This window comes from Physeter macrocephalus, chromosome 21 (assembly GCF_002837175.3).
Source record: "Physeter macrocephalus isolate SW-GA chromosome 21, ASM283717v5, whole genome shotgun sequence".
NCBI classification, from domain to species: Eukaryota; Metazoa; Chordata; class Mammalia; order Artiodactyla; family Physeteridae; genus Physeter; species Physeter macrocephalus.
In genome coordinates this window covers 8,758,558-8,774,106 of record NC_041234.1, presented here as the reverse complement: position 1 = coordinate 8,774,106, position 15,549 = coordinate 8,758,558, and the positions used below count along the sequence as shown (strand labels likewise).

The following is a 15,549-nucleotide window of genomic DNA, read 5'->3' as shown; positions in this document are numbered from 1 at the left end:
ATGAAGGAAACAACGTGGCCTCATGGGGTTACTGAAAGGATTAAATGAGATAACATATGCAAAGTACTTATTACAGTTTCCAATAGAGTAAGCACTCAAGGCAGAGGAGAGAAAAAAGAAGGAAGCTAAAAAATATTGTGCACTTACACTCCCTCCTCCTAGCTGAGGATTTATAAACATCATCAAATACAACTCAACTTTGAGAATACATTATATGATGATCTGGGTAGCAGAATTTTATCTTCCTAATTATGTTTTGCTTAGGCAAATGTCAAAAATGAGTTTCCACTTCTAGAGCAGACACTGATGGTGGGGGTGGGGTGGGGCGGGACCCGCTGGCGGGAAGGAGCTCAGAAACATGTTCAACAGGGGCAGTGTGGAAAGTATGTGACTTGATGATTCATCTGTCCGGTCTCAGTCCACAAACGCACAGAAAGCTAACGGCGCGCAAATCCCAGGGACTAGAGGAGTTTGAACGTATTTCTGCAGAGGTCTGGCGGGGGCTGGGGCGTGGCCCCAACAGGCGTTCGCTGCGCACTCCCCCTGCCCAGGCCTGTGCAGAGCATCTCACATGTATCAGTAATCGCTCCCTCAGAGCAACTCTAGAAACCAAGGCTGAGACCAAGCTTCAGAGGCTCGCCAGAGCCACAGGGCGCGTGAGCGACAGAACCAGTGTTCGAGCCCAGATCCCTATGACGCCAAAGCCCGTGTCTTAAGCCAGACTTCTTCAATGAGAAGAGGAGGAGAATTTTCCACGAGGCATGGAAAGATTAAACAATGCCACATTTAGGGGACCCTGAGTACACTAAGTAAGAAGTCAGGCTAGAAATACAGGTTGGAGCCAGAAAGTTAGTCTATAACTGCCGAAGTCAGAGACTGTAAGATGTCAGTGGCAACTGGACTTATAGATAGTGAGGAGCCAGCCAAGGACTTTATTAGGCACTTATTCTAAGAATATTCATCTTTGTGTACAATGGGATAGAGAGCAGAGAACTTAAAGCAATGTAACTCTCAACACGCTGGTCATCTAGAAAGGAAATCAGGGCTGGTTATGAAATACATTTCCAAGCAAGAGATGACAATCTGGTGACCTGGCAAAAAGTCTGAGAAACAATGAGCTTTCAGGGTTGGTTGGCACCTCCAGAGTGATGAGAAATTAGGAATCAACTAATTCCTAGAAGATAATGAGTCCAGTTTTAGAAGAATTTTTAAAAGCGAGAGCAGGATACTCAAAAGGAATCGAATACAACAAGTTAAACGTTTTAATGTTAAAAAAGCTGTGTGTTCTCACTCCATACAAAAACACATTTAGAGACTGAGACAAGAGGAAACAATAATCAAGATACAATGAATCTTCTTCTTAAGTGAAGTTCACTGATTAAAGTGACAACAATGTAGGGACTTCCCTGGTGGCGCAGTGGTTGAGAGTCCACCTGCCAATGCAGGGGACACGGGTTCGAGCCCTGCTCCGGGAAGATCCCACAGGCCGCGGAGCAACTAAGCCCGTGCGCCACAACTACTGAGCCTGCGCTCTGGAGCCCACGAGCCACAACTACGGAGCCCACGTGCTGCAACTACTAAAGCCCATATGCCTAGAGCCCGTGCTCCACAAGAGACGCCACCACAATGAAGAGTAGCCCCTACTCGCCGCAACTTCGCGCACAGCAATGAAGACCCAACGCAGCCAAAAATAAATAAATTTTAAAAAATAAATTAAAAAAAAATAGCAACAACAATGTATGCTCAGAGACTAGGAGGGCACCGAAAATCTTCTCTTATCCTTTCTTTTGCCGCCTCTCTCCCTCCCCACTCATCGTCTGCTGATGAAGCGCCTACCCTGGAGCAGGCATGTGCTCACAGAGGTAGCAAGCCTGTGGGGTTCATACAGGAGGGGAGACAGACATTAACCAAATAACCACAAAAATAAATGCTCAACTACAAACAAAGAGGTGCTTGACATAGTACCGTATCTCTCGACAGGGCTCCTGATGGGTAAGGGATGACCGCACGGGCTGCTGTTGCCAGGCAAGGGGCTATGTGAGTTCGGGACACTTACCTAACCACGTTGCAATGAGGACAGCATCAATTCCATCTATTGGCTCACAGATTCGAGCCACAACTGGGTGGATCTGCTGGGCCAGGTAGTACTGGGTGTCAATGCTTAAACTGTCCTGCTTCTGCAGCTGCTCGGGTGCATAGGCCCTCTGACTCCCAGTGAGGTTTGACCCATCCTACAAGAGGACACAGTACACGTAAAGTTGTGAGAAATTCAATCACAAGTACTTGCTTGGACAAAGAGAGGGACAACAATTCAAATTTTATACATTCAATTCCAAACACCACGAAATCCTTTTGGACAACAGTTCAAATTTTATGTATTCAATTCCAAACACCAAGAAGTCCTTTTGACCTATTGGTGAACATTTCATATGCACCTAACAGGAGGAAGATCAAGGAGAACAACTCACCCACTGTCCAGGAATGTAAATCCAGCATGTGTTGTGTTCTATTTTTTGTTGAAACTCAAAACCAACAAGATGGCATGACTAGATTAAACAATTCCACCTGCCATATCACAGAAACACACAGGGAAGACTTGATAACAAAGGCCTTTTAGGAGTCACGACAAAAAAATGTGTGACCCTTTTATTATGTTAACTCAATCCCTCCTTGCAAGAATTCTAGTTGTATTATCATCTTAAAGACGGGGGTGCGCGTGCGCGCGCGCGCGCGCGCGCGCGCGCAATCTCCCTCAATGAGAGCTGTATGTATCACTGAGAAGCAAATGAGCAAGGGGATGAGACCAGTACACAAAACCCAAGAGCAGTAACTTATGTACAAGATATAATAGGTAAGAGTAAAATTAAGAAAGTTGCCTTGGTGGAGTAGAGTGCTCTAGGAGCAAAATATCTGGCCACTGGAACGAAGGGCATGCCATCTTGCGCTGTTTACGCAGCTCTTCCTCAAGGAAAGGAAGAAGGGCCAGAGAGCCTCTTTTCAAGGCCTTCCTCTTCTCTTTACTGTCTAAAAATAAAAGTTGTGAAACTCTATATAACTGGCCCATATACAGTCCTGTGGGTGATGTCATCATCAGCTGTGAATCAAAAACCCATCACTCTACTGGACCAACATCCAACAACTCGCTCCACTCTTCCTCTTGTCTGCAACAACAGAATTTATTATTCAGATTCGTAAATTTTAACTATTCACAGTGCTCAGCTGCTCTGCAAAACTGATTATAATGTGAATCCTATTCTTTCAATCCTGCTACAATCAGTCCCTTCTCAGCTCAGTGCCCAGCCCAAAGCAGAGGCAACCTTTCATACTGTTGTCTTACCACAAACTGGAAGCAGTGGCCTCTTTCTCTGGCTAGGCTTCTGATGGAAACAAACTGGGATGTTTATCAACTAGGTTCTACCTATGCTAAGATATAATGAAACAACTAGAAAGGAAGCAAACCTCAGATTAAAAGACTTGCTTATAATTATTTTTCAGGAGTTCACAATACAGTAAAAGAAATTAGGCAGAATTAATCAACTTTAATTGTTGCCTTTTTAGAAGTTTGATTTGTTAGATGAGAGTAAGGTGACAGCCAATGACAAAAAGAGAGTGAAAGATCCTTGGGCAGTGTCTTTATGCACCAAAACTATATTCAGACTGCCTTTTAACAAACACATGAAATCTGACTGATTTATAGAATTGTAGTTTTTTTTGAAACTGGTCTGTCCTTAAGATTATAGTAATGTTGAGTTTAAAAATTTTTAATAAAGAATAAAAACAAAATTTGTAGAGGCAAATTATTATTTTTTAAAAACGGCCCTTGAGTTACTTTCCAATATATCATTAGATGTTCTCATGTCAGGCATGTCTGTAAAAAAACAGCTGAAAAAGTTCTAAGCATATTCTCAGGTGAAAAAGTTTTTTCCCAAACATACTTCTTATTGAATGTAAAAACATCTGAGCTCAAACATGACTAAATTCAAAAGAATTGGTAAGATGACAGGTTTTCCTGTGTTACGTTGGGAAAACATTTAGGCTGTAACATAAGACATATCTCTCAAAGACCTAACTCTCAAACCCATGGTATGTGCAAAAACACATCCCATACACCTTTAAAAACAGACTGAGAAGCAATGTTGGTCTTCCTTGAAGTGCCCATATAGTAAATTGTGAACTTCTCAAAGTACATACTTTACAGAGACAACCAGATACAATTCATTCAAAACTATGCGGTCATCTTTAGTAGGAAACCAATGGAAAAAAAGTTTTAACAGATGACAAGTGGGGCCCTTAAAACAATTATGTTAAAGGCATGCCTTATGAAAATTATGTCCAATGAAAGTTAAATAATTAAGGATTTAAAACTTAACCAACAAGTGGAAGTTGATTTAAGATCTCAGCAAATAATTCACATGGTTTAATAAGACTATGAACTACAATATAAATTACATACCACAAACATTACTCTCTGAATTCAACTGAATTTATAGTCTGAATAAGTTATAAGTAGAGTACTATATTCAAAATGTAAATTTTAAACAAAAACGAACCTGTTTAGGAGATAAGTTATTCCTGGAGGGCACCTTTGCTTAGAGCAGCAAATAGTTCTCCTCAAAATGTGTCATCATACATTTTGAGAAACATATTCTAAAAATATAATTGCGTTAGGAAAGAGGAAGAATAACCTGAGTGCTTAAAAGCAAAAGAAGTAGGCAGCTTTGGTTACCAAACATGCTGAAAGTGGGCATGTCCCACTGCTGGGGGACAAAGGCAAATTAAAGTCCTACAGCTTTTCTTGGGATACAGTTAGAAGAATAAATCAATAAAAGAAACATGAACTGTTCTTTTAACAAGCAAATAAGTTAACACCCAGCACCAGTCGAATGGGAAAAGGGTTGAAAACACATCAAATTGGATTTAGCATCAGCATTTTGAGCTTTTCTTATATCAGTAAGACCCAAGAAGAAGAAATCAAAAGACCTCAATATTCAGACATCAAGGAATATAAGCTTGACTTTTTGAAATACATTGATCATAGGACCATACATCTCCATTCCAGGTTTAGCCAAAACATAATTGTGGCTTGATTTCATTTTAGATGCTATTTCAGAAAACCTATATAATTTTTCAAAGTTGTATGTTGCCATCTGCTCCTGTCATTAATAAGCTTAACAGCTCTGCCATGTATGTGAATACCTAAGTGAAAAAAAAAAACCTAGCCTATTTACCAAATCTTTATTTGCATAATATGAAAATTGTTTTTTTGAGATGAGACTTGTCAGAGGCAATATGCAAAGCACATTAAGGGCTTGAGCGAGTCAGACATTTATGGAAATATTTTCCTGCAGGAATTGGCTTTCTGTAACAGTTCTTAATCAAGGGTAACCCTAGGAGGGAGACAGAGTCAAGTGCTGATTCCTGTCCATGTACTTAAATCATTTGTTATGTACATCATCTACAGTACCAAGCAGATACTAGCAGACGACTTCTACATTTTGAAAAGGCTCTCTGATTGCAAACCACATTGACTGTACTTTGACAAAGATCAATCACATTGCAGTGAAGTTTAAGGCTTATCTAATTTTTTTTACTGTAATAACAAAAAGCAATATTTAATTAATTAAAAAGAACAGTCTTATTGAGATGAATTATGCCTTTTTGTAAACAGACCACACCATAGTAACTGTAAAGAATTTGGATAGAGGCTTTGACTCTGACTTTTTTTTTAAGCAGGGAGAAGGGATGAGACCCCTCCTTTGTTCCGACTGGAATTAAGTGCTTTCAAAAAAAAAACCACACAAAACCAAAACCCTCTTCTGTTCTACCCTTTCTCCCTATTTCTAACTGTTAGAGGCATGCTACGCTCAAAAGAAACTGGTCAGCGGTTTAAAACTGTTCCAGAAGACCTAGAGGTTCCTAAGAGGTGTCTCATGGAACAGGGAGAAGACAAGAGGTGGGTTCTAGGCCCCCTCCACTCAAAAAAAAATAAATAAATAAAAAGGACCTGGTTAGATAATCTGTCTTTTCTTCATAAGGTATCTTTTTAGGACATCTCACCTTTCTCCATAACCATGCATTTCGTATTTTTTTTCAAGTAATTATTTGAACAGGCTAGCGAAAAATGCATTTACTCTCTTTTGGTAGAATAATATTCAGAACGGAAACTGCTGCAAAAGGAATGATAAAGGACTACTGCTGGATATACAAGCAAACTGGGAGACATTTTCATTCAAGTTAATTTCAGATTGAAACAGCAGCTACTGTTATATACCTGTCTCACCAAAGTAATTTCACTCAACCAAAACACTAGTCTCAAATGTTTTATAAAAATTTTAATAAAATGTACAACCAAAACACTAGTCTCAAATGTTTTATAAAAATGTTAATAAAATGTACAACCAAAACACTAGTCTCAAATGTTTTATAAAAATTTTAATAAAATGTCATACCCCTGACTAATGTTTTTAAATGCTGCAAAACCAACCAAGACTAAACCCTCTCTTTACAGCATCAATTATTTGGAAGAGTACTAAATAAGACACCATGGAGAGATGGATTTTACTATGGGCTCGGAATTGGTGTAAGTCTTATTTATTATGACAGTTTTACCTGACAGATGACATACGACACAGTATCTCCAGCTTTCACCTTTCTGCCTCCTTGAGAATTTATCCAGAGGGCAACATGTACATGAGGTAGGCTTTTTTTATCAGGATAATCCTGGGGATCCTTTGTCAACGCCTAAAAGAGAAAAAGAGGGAACAAAAAGCCCCAAACTTTAAAATAAAACCTTTCTCACACGGATATACACTAAACATATCTCTGCTAGAATCACACCAGCCACATAAACATAATAATGACAGAAGCTGTATGCAGAAAACACTGCCACAGGATCTTCAGACATTCTATCCTCAAGGCTCCTCTCTCCTTCATTTAGTAACTAATATGACCAGATATAACCCTGAAAAAAAAAAAGAAACATGAGTTTCTGGGCCATGGCACAGAATACCTGTATATAAAGATTAAGACTGTGAATTCAGTCTTCTATGCAGCCTTAGAGTTCCTCCTAATGTCTGCAATTCTCTCACTGAATTAACTGATTAGCTAAGACGGATGGATAACGGTTACTCTGACTTAATGATCTGTTTCTCAAAGGCTTCTCGAGCCTAAATAAATCCCTAAGGCACCAGAAATCACTGGATTTACTCACACTGTCAATTTAAGCTCTCCAAAGGCAGAGTAACAGAGTTTTTAACAGAAAGTGAGCCCCACGAGAGAAGGAACACGTCAGCCTTGCCCACAGCTGCATTCAGAGGGCTCAGAACGATTCTTGGTGTGTAGCAGCAACCAAATGTTTGCAGAAGAAATTATTTCCTTCACTCTGCAATAATTCACTAAGTTCAAGCACTGTAAAGTACTGCAAGATGAATAAGACAGTCACTAGTCCTAAGTCACCTGCCATTAGCAGACGATTCCCCATTCCACAAAAAAACTCTCTAAAATAAGCTACATGTGCCAGAAGGGAGTGGTAAACTAAGTGTTATGGAGAATTTAGAGAGGCAAAGATTGCTACCATCTGAGAGCAGAAATCATGGAAGAAAAAAACGAACTGGCACATGAAGGAAAAAATAGATTTTAAGAAAAAATGACGGGGCAAGAACATTCAAGCAGAGGGAAAAGGCAAAAGTTAAAAGCAAGAGGTGAGAAAAAAAAATGCAGTCTATTGGACTGGAACTTAATATGCACAAAGGGAAGGGGTGGGTTTCAAAAGACAAGAGGAAGGACAGGGAATAGGGTGCTCCATGTCTAGATCACCTAGGTGTGGTCTGCAGACCCCTGGGGGTTAGCGACACCCTTTCAGGGGGTGGAGAAGTCAAAGCTATTTTCCTAATAACACTATCTGCACTGGTGATATTGAAACAAAGGTCAGTAAAGGTGTTGACGCCTTATAAACATGAACCTAGGCAGCAGCACCAATACTCATTGTATTCGTCACCATGACATGCTCACAGTTTAAGTTCTTGACCCTTGAGTAGAAAGCTAATATTTTGTGTGAGAAAATGGGAAGTATGCACAAGGCACATCTACAGTATACTCAAGAATGAAGAAAAAAAAAAGAATGAAGGATGCTCGAGGAAATGCATTTGTGCAACTATTTGAGTTGCAAGCTAAACTAGCTGCCTTTCTCTACCCAATTTTTATTTGAAAGGATGGCAGGCCAACTACTGTTATTCTAACTTGAGTACTTGGCAGACAATCACTCAAAAAGAACCAAGCGAGCCTGCCACTTCAAGGAAAACACCTGACAGTATATATTGCCTATGATAATACTGAAGCTATCAAGCACAAATCAGAATTTTGGAAATTCTGTTTCCACTCCTGTGAGCTTGACAGCTTTCCAATACTTAAAGACTCTTCTGATGGGTAGGAATATTTTAAAATGTGGTTTGTTAATATACAATGAAATGTATCAATATTTTGGAAGATCTGTAAAACTCAGGGAACCAACATTTAATAAATTACAAGGGTGTAACATCACACATGGGTAAAAGATCCATTCAAAGCACCGCACAGATGAAAAGATTTTAATGTAAGAGTATGAAAAGTTCATTGATATGGTTTCCTATTTCCACAATACAAATAACCTTGAAGACAATACACACAACTATCTTTAAAAATTACTGAAATACTTCTCCTTTCTCCAACTACATATTTGTGTGAAACTTGACTTTCTTCCTATGCTTCAACCAATACCACACATCACAACAGACTGGATGCACAAGCAGATATAAGAACGCGGATATCTTCTACTAAACTAGACGTTAACAAGGTTTGCAAAAGTGCAAAATAACACCATTCCTCTGGCTAATTTTTCTTTGTTTTGAAATATATAGTTATTTTTCATGAAAAAATTTTATTTTTGTGGGACTTCCCTGGTGGCACAGTGGTTAAGAATCCGCCTGCCAATGCAGGGGACATGGGTTCGAGCCCTGGTCCGGGAAGATCCCATATGCCGCAGAACAACTAAGCCCATGCGCCACAACTACTGAGCCTGCGCTCTAGAGCCCGCAAGCCACAACTGCTGAGCCCGCGTGCCACAACTACTGAAGCCTGTGCGCCTAGAGCCCGTGAGCCACATCAACTGAGCCCACGAACCACAACTACTGAAGCCCGCGTGCCTAGAACCCGTGCTCCGCGATGAGAAGCCACCACGAGAGGCCCAAGCACCGCAACAAAGAGTAGCCCCCACTCGCCGCAACTAGAGAAAGCTCACGCGCAACAATGAAGACCCAACACAGCCAAAAATAAATTCATTAATTTAAAAAATTTTTTATTTTTGTAAGCATATAATGGGTTTACTGATATTTTTAAATAAACTAATAAATGCTTTAAAAACCTCTCAGTTTTAATTTCTAACAGTAAATATCAACATAAGCTACATAAACAAAAGCTCTTGCAGTCCCCAACTATTTTTTTTTTTTTTTTTTTTTTTTTTGCAGTACGCGGGCCTCTCACTGCTGTGGACTCTCCCGTTGCGGAGCACAGGCTCCGGACGCGCGGGCAGGCTCAGCGGCCATGGCCCACGGGCCCTGCCGCTCCGCGGCATGTAGGATCTTCCCGGACCAGAGCACGAACCCGTGTTCCCTGCATCGGCAGGCAGACTCTCAACCACTGCGCCACCAGGGAAGCCCCCCAACTATTTTAAGAGTGTGAAAATGTCCTGAGATCAGGAAATTTGAGAACTACTGTAGTAGAGTAAAGCAGGTCTTCAAACATGGCTGCACATCCCCCCTGTTCTGTGCACTTTCTAAATCATACACTCAGCGTAGAAGAGTGCCTAGAAGCCTCTCTAAGTATTTAAATCTTCTCAAACCTGCATTATGCGAAGTCTTGATTGACTTGGACGGCTAATACTGCATAGATTTTTTAATCAATATAACTCTACTTAAGAAAACCGTTATCATCTTCAATTGACTATACTTCAGTGCAATGTTAAGAAATTCTGAATTTCATCTGACATACTTTCCAATTATTAGATTGGGACTATTTGGGGATTTTACAGCCTAGTTTCAGAAGGCTTGATTTTTCAAAAAATGCTTCCTGGTGGTTTAGGCTCAAGTTAGCCAGGGCTATACAAATCAGCTGTGAAGTATTTTGTGTTACTTTATGAAACATATTTAAGCTAAAATTGCGGCAGTTCAGAAAAGTCACACACAGTGTTTTTCAGTTGCTTTTGGCAACAAGGGCTTAAATCTCCACAAAGGTAAATCTCACCACTTCACCCCTCCACCCTATGCTAACCTCCCATTTTCAAGCCCACCAATACCCACAAAATCAATCTAATCTAATCTAACCTAATCTATATCTTATCATAAAACCATCCACAACTAGTCACATACATGGACTCTTCGATTCCACTCTCCTTTGCAAGTGACAAAATGTAAATACTGATTTACTCACAAGTTTTAAACAGTACAGGTATTCAGACAAATGTTAATTAAGACAGTCACTCTTGATATATAAAAAGCTTAATGTAAACTGACACAGGAATAACTATGAGACAGAGAGCCCTTTCATCAGAATTGACTCTACTTTCATCGACACTGAAGAAATTCTTCTTCTTTACTTAAAAAAGTATAAGAGCACGTGACAGTAAATATCTTTGCTAGACCATTAACATCTTGAAAATACCAACCAGGTTTTGCTTATTCTACTTTATATCCCAGAATCTAGCACTGTGCACATAAGACGTACTCCATGTTTGATGAATGGATGATTAAACAGGCAAAGGAATTCTTTTAATGCTCACTGAACAACTATTATTTGCCAGCTACTATGCCAAGTGAAATGGAGAATACAAAGACAGTCGGTTTCAGTTCTGCCACATGAAAATACATGCACATCCCGAATCACACTAATTATTAACTAGTATTGTTAGTAATAATAAATGTCACTTTAAGTTGATAACTATCGAAGCTGAGTGATGGCTACATGGGGGTTCATGATGTTCTTCTCTTTACTTTTGTTTAAGTTTTTTTTTTTAATTTATTTATTTTTTTATTTTTGGCTGTGTTGGGTCTTCACTGCTGTGCACGGGCTTTCTCTAGTTGCAGCAAGCGGGGGCTACTCTTCGTCGTGGTGTGCAGGCTTCTCGTTGTGGTGGCTTCTCTTGTTGCGGAGCACAGGCTCTAGGTGCAGACCAGGGATCAAACCTGTGTCCCATGCATCGGCAGGAGGATCCTTCACCACTGCGCCACCAGGAAAATCCCTTGTATAAGTTTTAAATTTTCGATAATAAAAACTTCAAACTAGCAAGACTGCACAATGTTCCTGAGAACTCAGAGATGGCCAGTGTGTCTACACGGCTAGGTTTCTCTGCACACTAGTAACACTGTGCCATCACCCACAGGAGGAGATGACGGACTGGGCCCACTACCCTAGAGGACACGTGCTCAGTGTTCTTTTGCCAATAATGTGGTCATGTTTGGACTCAGGCTTCCAAATTCATGCCTGGAACCCCGTGCAACAGAGGACTCACATTTCTACGAAGGTAGACAGTGTCAGGGATTCAATCTGCAGAACTGATGCAAAAATCGATCAAAGCAAGACTGAAATAGTAATTCTTACTTATGCAAATTTTTGAGAAAGAGCCAAAACAAAATCTGAAAGGAAACCACTTTCCAACGTCCCAAGTGATTCCATGCCAACAGGCATGCGCTGCATCACGTAAAGTGAAGAGCTAGTGTCAAGGCACATGTCCTCTTATATTACTAATTATATTTCTAATTTTTTGTACTTTTCATGTATAAATGAATCCCTTCTTTTGTGACATTAAAAACATCACGGTTAAGGAGTAGGAAACAAATGACTTAACTAAGAATAAATACAAATCGTAAGGATACGCATAGAAAATACTCATTCTCTCTAGGAATCAAAGAAATGCAAATTAAATCCAGCGGTAAAATACTGTTTCGTATCCATTTATGGTAGCAATGTTTTATTTAAATATCACCAATGATATTATCACCAATGAAATGTCACTTGTATAGTACAAGGAAATCTGTGGTGAAACTGGTGCACACATTTTGTTATTATCAATTAGTATCACTCTTTTACAAAGCAATTTGACAAGAGCCACACAGATACTCAAATCTTTTGACTCAAATATTTTACTGCAAGGAATCTAAACAAAGAAAGCAATTCATCCAAAAGCAAAAAGGCAAATGGGGACTTCCCTGGTGGCACAATGGTTAACAATCTGCCTGCCAATGCAGGGGACACGGGTTCGAGCCCTGCTCCGGGAGGATCCCACATGCCACGGAGCAACTAAGCCCATGCACAACTACTGAGCCTGCGCTCTAGAGCCCACGAGCCACAATTACTCAGCCTGCGAGCCACAACTACTGAAGCCCGCACACCTAGAGCCCACGCTCCGCAACAAGAGAAGCTACCACAATGAGAAGTCCGCGCACCGCAATGAAGAGTAGCCCCTGCTCGCCACAACTAGAGAAAGCCTGCGCACAGCAACGAAGACCCAACACAGCCAAAAGTAAATAAATAAATAAATGTATTTTAAAAAGAAAAGATCATATAGCAATTTTTAAAAAAGACATATGAACAAGATGTTCAATACAGTTATTAACAATAGGAAAAATAAATAATGTAATAATCAAGCAAAAATTTTAATTAAAGATGTAGCGGTGAAATATAAGATTAACATAATGATTTTTAAGGTTAATACAGAAATGTGGGAAAATCTGTATATGTTAAGTGAAAACAAATCTCAAAATAATATACACTGTAATTGCTACCATGTAAAACTGTTTTAAAGAGTAAGGTAATGTGCAAAAATGACTAGCATTACTTTAGCACAGGGGTATTAAGAACAAGTTTTAATTCTAAAACTTCCATTTAATGCCATCATTAGATTCTGTTTCATTAAAATTCTTTTTAGTATGAGTTTTGACAAAAAAATTTATGTATCACAAAACGGGTAAAATGGTATTTGCAAAATTACCTTCGGAATATGTAAGGATACTCTGTTTAAATGGAAAAAAAGAAATCTATAACCTAACATCTTGTACTACACAGCACTTTGGGAAACCAAGATTTTCTTTTTCAAATTAGGTTAAGAAAAAATATTCTCTATTTTCAACAGCTAAGTCTATCCATAAAGAGAAACTATATATATAGTTAAAAAAAAAAAAAAAGCACAAGTGCTTTGAATATACAGAAATTGCTGGCACCACCTTAATTCTAAATAACAACGTCTAAAAACGCCTTCTGATTATAAGTACCCCTAAGGATCACCTTCTGTAAAGTTACACAAACACACGCTCTCTGTCTAAGCTTACAGGCCTGCCCCCCAAACAACTGTAACTTAGGACGACTATGAAGAAGGCAATACTCCCAAGTCTCTGAAACATCAACTACATCACTCCATAGAACCTCTGGGCACGAGGCTTCCGGTGAGGAACGGAGAGAGAAGGCCCCAACTGCAGACAGGGTAGTGTCAGTGGCTGGGCGAGGAAGAGTGGTATGCTAATGCGCAGTCTGTGAGATAGTCGTTAAGCAGCTTTCATCACTAGCTAGAATTTATTTCAATTCCAAGGATGAGGTGGTTTTTCAACTATCTGAAGGAGGAGAAAAACACATGGCAGCAGCTGGATTCAGCAATAAATGCTACATTTACCTTGTTAATTTCAAACTGGCTCACTGGGACACTGCCATTTAGCACATTTTCTCCAATTTCTATTAACCTCTTCTGAATGTTTTCCACTATAGTGTCCCGGCTTTGATCCGAAAGAATCTGGCCAATGACAAAGCTGCAAAAAAAGAGAGGGATTGATTTTTTAGTATCATACTTTATTAATAAAGGAGAGAAAGGAAGATAAATGCCATTAGACTAACATGTGGACAAGAGCCATACTAAAAGCTAACATGACAGTTAATGTCCAAAAGCCCATCACTATTTGTTTTCTAACATTAACTCTGTCAAAGGTTTATCAACCTTGGAACATCAGCTTTGCCCTTAAACACACAGGCCAGCCCCCGCCCCCTTTTTTTAACGTGGCAGCTAAGGCTTCCATTGCGTGTGTACAGAGAGCGGTATGAGTTCCATCGTATTTTTAAGCAATTACAAAAATTCACAAGCAGTTGTGTCCTACTCTTAGGAGAAATTTGAGAAGACAAATATTTCACCTTCCTCATAAAGCACCAAGATATTATCTCTGCCCGAGAAGACTACAAGCTAGGAAAGTAGGAGTATAAAGTTCTTTATGCAAATTTTTTAAAACTCAAAGATTCCAAAGTTTTCTTTCTTCAGCTTTATTATATTTCTCAGTGTTCTCTAACCATATTGCTATGCCTCAAAAGCTTCATGTTATTCTATCAGACCCCCAAAAAAAGAGAAAAAAAGAAAAAGAAAAGGAGTAAGGAAGCCAATATTTTATCCATTTCTGAGAAAATGCAGAGCGAGGGTTTGACAGCTGCATTATAATTTGTCAGAAAAAGAACCCTGACAAAAACATTTGTATAGCTTTAATTACTAATACACTTCTAACTCAGAGAAATTTACTTCTATTATGATGCATCTTTTCTTAGAAAACACAAAGCTGAAGAGAATACTCTAATCGACAGTCTATACAAAGTAGTTTCATCTTTGAGTACATCTGGGGGCAATGAAGCATTTCAAACTGTATTTCATAAAAGGCTAACAGTGACCCATACTCAGATGATCAACTTTGCCTAATCAAGAGTAGTTTTGCAGAAGCAACAAATGCTCCGTCTCCCAACTTGAAAGCAAGAGGAAGACTGGAAAACAAGTAAAAAATGCTGACATTCAGCAATACTAAAATTAATTTTAAATTTCACGTTAAAGAAAAAAGTCCTTCTATTTTCACAACTGTTCGGGTTCTCAAAACGAATTATCTGGAAAGATGGTACATAAACTACCTAAGGATTCGTCTTTTTAAAATGGGTGCTTTATAAATTAATGTGACCCTAAAAACAGACAAATAGGTCTTATTATCACAACCTTCAGTCCCAGATGTAAAACTAAGGGGTCGGTCATGACATTTATTATTTCTGAGGTACATACAGTATTTGAGAACTAGCTCTTAAATTCACCTGAGATTAGTAAGAATCTTTACACACAAATGATACGGGTGGGAACAAAGTCTCACTCCATGGCCCACTTTGAATCCCAGAACATATTAAGCCACAACATAGGGACACCTTAACAGTTATGGCCCTAAGGAGGCGCTAGGAACATTCAGGAGCACAACACACTGCACATTCTAAAAGAAACAGTAAAGCAAAACAAGACAAAAACAAGCCAACATTGATGAACCCAACTCTGTAAGCATCTAAAATGTGAAGGCTTACCCTCACCATGAGTTAAAACTCATAAGATGCATCTTACAGCAAGCATTTCTTACTGAGCGAGTTTGGTTTTTTTGTGTTTTTGTTTTGTTTTGTTTTGTTTTGTTTTTTTTGCGGTACGCGGGCCTCTCACTGCTGTGGCCTCTCCCGTTGCGGAGCACAGGC

General features: G+C 39.3%; 1 protein-coding gene across 4 annotated transcripts in view; it reads right to left on the bottom strand.

The window, feature by feature from the left end:
• The window catches only part of POLA1 (DNA polymerase alpha 1, catalytic subunit), a 299,996-nt gene that overhangs the window by 164,367 nt on the left and 120,080 nt on the right, over nucleotides 1-15,549 (bottom strand). For all 4 annotated transcript variants that reach the window (XM_007107041.4, XM_007107040.4, XM_028482923.2 and 1 more), the window contains 3 exons: nucleotides 13,694-13,826; nucleotides 6,610-6,741; nucleotides 2,057-2,231 (listed from right to left, as the gene is read on the bottom strand). In XM_007107041.4, coding sequence (XP_007107103.2) covers nucleotides 2,057-2,231; nucleotides 6,610-6,741; nucleotides 13,694-13,826 — 440 coding nt within the window. The remainder of the gene's footprint in view (nucleotides 1-2,056; nucleotides 2,232-6,609; nucleotides 6,742-13,693; nucleotides 13,827-15,549) is intronic.